The sequence below is a fragment of the Apis dorsata genome, unplaced genomic scaffold, assembly GCF_000469605.1.
Source record: "Apis dorsata unplaced genomic scaffold, Apis dorsata 1.3 scaffold_407, whole genome shotgun sequence".
In the NCBI taxonomy this organism is placed as follows: Eukaryota; Metazoa; Arthropoda; class Insecta; order Hymenoptera; family Apidae; genus Apis; species Apis dorsata.
Window position 1 is genome coordinate 94154 of NW_006263665.1, and position 7311 is coordinate 101464.

Genomic DNA, 7311 nt, shown 5'->3' on the forward strand with positions numbered 1-7311 from the left:
TATACAGAATGTTAAAATATTCATGGGACATTTTTCAAATCGATTCTAAATATAAAAACAAACACAAAAATTGATGTACAAAAATGCTAGTGAGGCTTCTTTATTAAGTTATTTATTAATTAAGCTCGCGCGCAGAATGTAATATAAACAATGTAATATAACAAAGACAAAATAGTGTCACTCTATTTTCATTGTCCTTTATATAAAATTCAATTGCTTAATAAATAAGCCTTTTCAATATTTTTGCAAACAATAAATTTTGTTATTTTGACCTATAAAATTAATTTTCCAAAAATATACCACAAATATATTAACATTTTATATATAACACATATACATACCGTATAATAGGCCATATATCAGAGGCTTTTACTTTTCCCCAATTTTCAACAATACCATTGATATGTCCTATACCAACAACTCCTACAACTCTTGGTGATATTAATCCTGCTGAAGTATATTGTGTTGCAGTAGCCATTTGGAGATGGTATGTAAGATATATGTCTCTTTCTGTGACAAATGTTTTTTCTATTGCTGGATATTCTTCTCTTAATGTTGAAATCATTTGTTCTAGTACACATTTTCGTTTATATCGCTCTATATCTTGCTTACTAATACGAGAATCTAACCGTAACACAAACCATGTAAGTTTTATAATTTCCCACCAAGATACTTCTCTTAATGCACGTTGAATTGTTACATCAATTGAACGATCTGCCAATTGAATAATGCAATTTGGTACTTTTTTTGCCTAAAAAAATATGATTATTTATGATTATTTTATATTTTTAATAAATTAAAATCAATCTAATTTACCTCTTTAAATGCTGTACGGAATTCACCACCTGGTGCCATTCCAAGTTGCTTAACAATATGAGCCAATATAGAATATAACATAATATGTAACAATCCATTATAAGCTCCATGATGCCGCAATATTTCAGTTAAATTTTCTACAAAATAAAATAAATGAATTTCATACATTCAAAAAATATATTTAAAATATTTAAATACATATTTTAAAAAACTCACTAAGACTTAAATCTGTTGCATCACGATATAAAGTTTCCTCATTAATGTTTATAGCACCAATTCTAGCTTTACATAATTCAACTACAACTATATGAGGCTGTACAGCCTGAATGATCTTTAATTGTAAAGAAAAATATTTTTATTTTATTTTTTTAATTTTATTAGAAATAATCATAATTAAAAAAAACTAATAATAAATTGTAAATTTATTTACCGTTGCAACATCATTTTGACTTTCAATACTAAAGTGTGCTGTACCTACTAAATATAGTTTTCCTCCTTCTGGTGTAGTAAGTAATTTCACTGTTTCTGGTAACTTTTCATCTATACTTGCATCATATTCTGGTTGAATTGATGCAGCAATATTAATGTCTTTATTACTATTTTCATTGTGAGAACTAAATCTCAATTGATGACCAATAACTTCTAAAGTGAAAATAATCTTCATTTAAATATATATTATAGTATTGAAAAAGTTAATAAATAATCCTATGAAATGAATTTCTATGAAGATAGAACCTTCTAGAAACTATAAGTGATGATGATACCTTGATGTTTTGAAATTTTTCTTTTCTTTTTGCATTGGACTGACATTCTGAACACTATTGTACTACTGTGTCTAGTTTATATTATAACTCAGCCAATGGCTTTACATTGATTTTATTATCATATTAAAAAGACAAAGAAAAGAAGAAAAAACCTTGTAAGTCTCTTTCTATAGAAGCCTTAAAAGATCAGTTGTTTTAAAGAACTTTTTTAAGTGATAATAATATATTTATTATTAAAAACTAAATATCAAATTATTAATAAATTTTTAATTATCAAAAAGAAAATAAACTATAATGAACAAAAAAATATATATATATAATATTTTTTATTTTGATGAATGATAAGTATTACCATCACTTACAAATTTTTCATTGAATTTCTTCTTTATTATCACCTTTAGTTTTCTCCTTTTTAGTATCTATTAAAAATTGTATAGTATCTGACTCATATTTTGATTTATTAACTGATTGTAAATCTATTTGCAATTCACTGCTAATTAACTTTTCAGATGAACTTTGTATGTATGAACTTTTATCGTCAATAGTATCTTTTGTATCAATTACACAATATTGTTTAGCAATTATACTATATTTATTTTTGCTACAATCTGCACTCATAATATGCGAGGACATTTTATATCTGATAATTAAAAACATATATTGGATTAATTCCTTTAACTGTTATTTGAAATTAGAAAATAGTTTATAATTCTCATATAATATATTGATTAAAAGTTTTTTTGATATATGATTAATCTATCAAAATATTTAAAATGAATATAATGTAAACATAAAATTATTTTTTAACAAAAATGATAAAATTTGTTGCAAATTTAAAAAAATTCGAAGAAATTTGTTAAAAACAACTATCATTAATATACTAAAACTATACCTATAATATAACCTAAGAAATAACAATATGATTTTAATAATGTATTACTATATTTACCAAAATAATTCAAATCTTTTATAATATATTATCTTAAGATGTAAATGATATTTTAAACATATTTCTTTTAATATTTGTAAATAATAGATGTAAATTATAAACAAAATCTGAAACCTTTTATTACTTGTAGATGACGTGACAGATTACAAACACTAATTTTATAAAGAACGTTTCTCGGTTTTCAGATATTAAAATAAATTAATCTAATAAATTTAATGAAATGATTTAAGTTTTACTTTTCGTTAATTTTTTTTTATAATAATTTATGAATTATTATTGTAAGAATCAAAGATATTGATGCACTTTCTATAATCTTTCTATATCAATCAGTTAACTATGAATAAGCTATCGATTTTTTTTTAATCTAATTTGTTTAGATTTTAATTACTCATTATTGTTATGTATATAATTTCAGTAATCTACATTTGATATTAAAAAATATAAATCTAAAAATGTAATTATGTATATTATGTATTTTTTAATTTCTCTCCTTTTTTTAATTTTATTTAATGTATAAAATATCGAATATTTATATTTAATAGTTACATATATAAAAAAAAGCCATATTTAAATCTTGCATTTATTATTATAAATACGAATTATTTTCTAATTACTTTGTATATTTATTAACATATATAAAAATTGAAATAATAAACTTTTATAAAAAAAATTCTGTTTTTAAAAAAGTTTTTAAAATATTTTTTTTTTCTTATTTTATTCAAAAAAATTTTTAAATTAATTGTGACTTTATAATAAATATAATTAAAAATAAAAAAATAAAATATTACACATTAATAATTATTAAAAAAATATAATATTTAGAAAAATAAAAAATAAATCTATCGATAATTCTTTCTTACCGAATTTAATGATTTAAAATATTTTGTAAAAGACATCATTTTAATTCTTCTTTTTATGTGATTCTTCTTTATATATAATCAATATTAGCTTTAGTTTTCGAATTAATCTTAAAAATTTTATAAATCTTAAAAGCTTAAAAAAACTTATTATATAATTAATTTTGTTTTCACATATGTATATATCTACTGTATTTTAATATATCTACTGTATTAATATAAATCTGTATTTGATTGCTTTTCATTACATTGTATACATTTTTGTTTGTATACATTCTATATACATTATAAATTATAAACAAAAAATAAAACTCTCAATCTCTAAGCAAATAAATTTTTCTGTTTTAACATAAATTCAATAAAAGATAATTTAATAATTTATCTAAAAAACGATTTAAGAAATTGTTTTTCTGTTTCATCTTCTCATGAATTAGTTTTGGTAAGATAAAAGTACAATTGTTTATGCTGCAATAGAAAAATTTATTCATTTAATTATTTTAAAGATTAATTTTAAAGATTCACCTTTTGTTTATAGTTTATAATTTATAATACAAGATATTTAATATATTTGTAGAACTTCTTTGGAGAACTGATTCTACTATAAAATCAAATATTTTACTATAAACTAAAATAAATACAGAAATTCTTATATAAAAATCACTTAAGACTTATTTATTAAATTATAATATATTAAATTATAATATATAAATTATAATATATTAAAAAAATTCAAATTTACCTTAAATGAAGCAAGATAGAATAAAATAAAAATCTTTCTATCTCTAAATATTTTATCTAATCTGCAAACTCAAATTGTTTATAATTTATAAATAAATCTAAATATTAAATTATTATATTAATAGTAAAAATATTAAAAAATTTTTAAAAATATATTTTTTTTAATTTTTAGAATCAATCTTCCAAATGTTTTATGAATATACAAATATGTGATATTATTATCAATGAATTCTCAATATTTTATTTAAAATATTCATAGATTCATGAATTAGATAATAAACATAATGTTACAAGTTTTAAACATATATTTATTATTCATTTTTTTGTGATTCACACATTCACACAATTCTTAGAGCTTCTTAAATCTCATGTAATTTATATAAATTATTATCATTTTGAGCTGCATTCAGTAAAAATAATCTTATTTAAGCAATAATGAATGACACTCGACTTGTGCAAATCTGGAGGTATCAAAATATTTTCTTTAAGTTATAAGGAAAACGATATTTTTACTTTTCCTTTTTCAGGACTTTTTCTTAATTTTCTTTTTCTTCATTTGTTCTCAGTGTTCATCTCTTAACAACATACTAAACTCTTTTTTTCTGTCTTACAACTGGAATTATTTAAGGCCGTCTTCTTTCGCAACATAGGAAACTGTGTTAAGTTTGATCTTTCATCATCAATAACAAGACTACAATTGCTTGCACTTTGTGAAATTGATAACTATGTGAAACTTACAAACAGCAATCATACCTAAAAAGTACAAAGTACAAGCAAGTATCGATGAATATAGAACCACATATAAAATATTGAATTAAATATTATTTTTATGCAGTAGGATATCTTAGTTTGATTTTGATTTTTAAATATATTATTTCAAAAATGAATTTAATTAACATATATTTCTATATTCAATCATACTTGCCATCATTGAATGAATTATTGACAAGAAAAGAAACAGAAATTTCTTAGAAAGCCATTCTTACACTTAATACAGATATCATTAGTTTTTACATGTATAAGCTCATTATAGTTATAGAAATATCCTATCTTTTCCTTTTGCACAAATAATATAATGCGCAATCAATGGTTAATTTTCTGTGTGATATTCAATCCCTGTTTTTGACTTAAATCTATAAAGTTTGACTAGTATGCAATACTTTTATATAATAAATAAATATATATATATTTTCGTAAAAACTATTTGCGAATATCGCAATGTAATAAATTTAATCAGTATATATCCATTATTATAACCTTCAATAAAGTAAATTTTATTTTAAAACAAATTTTTTATGCAAAAAGAATCATATAAGAAAAAATTTAAAAAGCAATATTTTTTGTTTGCTATTTTTACAAAATGTATACATTTTCTTCCATACATTCATTTAATTCATTTTTCTATTTTATTATTAAAAAACTTTCTAACCCTTTTTAAAAAGTAAAACATTATAAAAGAAGCCCTAAAGGGGAAGAGCATAAATATCTATTTTGTTCATTTTGGTCATTTGACCTCGATTCTTTATATAATCAAGGTACAGTAAAAAAATGTTTTCATTCTTGTATGAAATAAAAGGCACCAAGTTTTGCCAAACATTTAGTTTGTTATATGAGTTTCTTTTTTTCAATCCAATATTGAAAAGTAGTATTATCTTATAATGGATTTAAACATTTATGCAATTACTCATTTTCTACATTTCAAAATACATTCTGACTTGAGATATTTTTTGGAAAATCAGATTTATATATTCTGACATAATAATTTTCGATTTTTGTAATTGATGTGATTTTACAATGCCTATTTAAATCTACATTATTAGTGCTTTGCAATAAAAAATACATTTGCAGCATCAATCCTGTATCTAAACGAACTTACATGCAATTCTCAATTTTGGAAGAAATAATATTTTGATATATTCATCCCAGATCTTCATTAGTCATTGTCATAAAAATACAGGCTTAATTTTATTTACATGCGTATAGCATTTCCAGAAACTTAAAATGGTATTGTAATTCAAGTTTACTAGATTGCAAATATCACAAATGAATTTTTTATCTTACATAAATAATTTAGTAGAATTTTCTAATATTCATTATTATAATTATAATAAGCAATACATATCAATTTAGTTGAAATTTTGTACTTGTCTCGAAAGATATGAAACTATGTATATTCGTTCGTGTTAAAGTAATATATATGTAACATGAAATGGAAATATATAAAATATGAAAAATTTAGAAATATAAAAAATTTTTTTGAAAACAAAACATAATAACGATTACAAAAGTTTTAATAAATCTGCAATAGGCAACAATTTATACTCTTTTTGGAAATACATTAAAATGTTTACAGAAATGAACATATCAAATTAAAATTGAGTCTTTTGGCATTGTATCTTAAATAATTAATATATCTTCATTAATTCAACCGATTTTCATATTTAAAAAATAGTTGTAATATATAATTAAATTTATATATCATAAATGGTGAAAAATGGTATTAAAAAATACCGTACATAAAAAATATATTATGTATGTCTTCAATTTTTTGTAACAGTTTGCATATTTTGACATATTTTTGACATACTTTTCTAAAATAATATATATATAACAAAAAAATGTAACGTGAAATTTACAAATACACATTTGAAATTTAGTTACTTTTTACTACATAAGTAAATGATTTGAGTGTCTACAAATACAAATCATTTATCGATACAAACTTCTTTTACATTTAAATATATTAAAATTATGTAATAAATGCGAAATATGTTTGAAGACACTCACAGTGTTTACTATTACAATTTGCATATTTTTTGTCTTTTTCATTAAATTTTAACAACTATGCAATTCTTTGTCACACTGTTTATATATGTACATTAATATAAGAACCATAGTGTATATTCTATCAGTAAATCAAAACGATTACATTATACCATTTATTATATTTTACCATTTTTTTTGTCGCTGTTTTGTACTATTCGTTTAAAAATACTGAAAGAATATATATAGTGTAACACACACAGCGATCTCACAACAAAACTCTTTAGCTCAATATATAATTAATAAATTACATTAAAAAATATGAATGTTGGAAATTCTTAAAACTTGTATCGATTATATTATAATGATCTAATTCGCGTTTGCTCCAGTAGGAATAGTTATTTTTTTTTTTTTTTTTTTTTTT

General features: G+C 21.0%; 1 protein-coding gene across 4 annotated transcripts in view; it reads right to left on the reverse strand.

The window, feature by feature from the left end:
• LOC102679167 (traB domain-containing protein) overlaps positions 1–2879 on the reverse strand; it is a 3773-nt gene extending 894 nt beyond the window's left edge. The window contains exons 1-6 of one of the 4 annotated variants that reach the window (XM_006619318.2): positions 2530–2879; positions 1976–2220; positions 1247–1458; positions 1033–1147; positions 817–953; positions 342–751 (exon numbers count right to left, since the gene is read on the reverse strand). In XM_006619318.2, the coding sequence (XP_006619381.1) occupies positions 342–751; positions 817–953; positions 1033–1147; positions 1247–1458; positions 1976–2213 (1112 nt within the window). In that variant the 5' untranslated portion in view covers positions 2214–2220; positions 2530–2879. Of the gene's footprint in view, positions 1–341; positions 752–816; positions 954–1032; positions 1148–1246; positions 1459–1580; positions 1737–1975; positions 2232–2529 lie in introns of those variants that run through there. The other 3 variants (XM_031512245.1, XM_031512244.1, XM_006619319.2) reach the window with 3 other exon arrangements.
• Positions 2880–7311: the final 4432 nt, after the last annotated feature.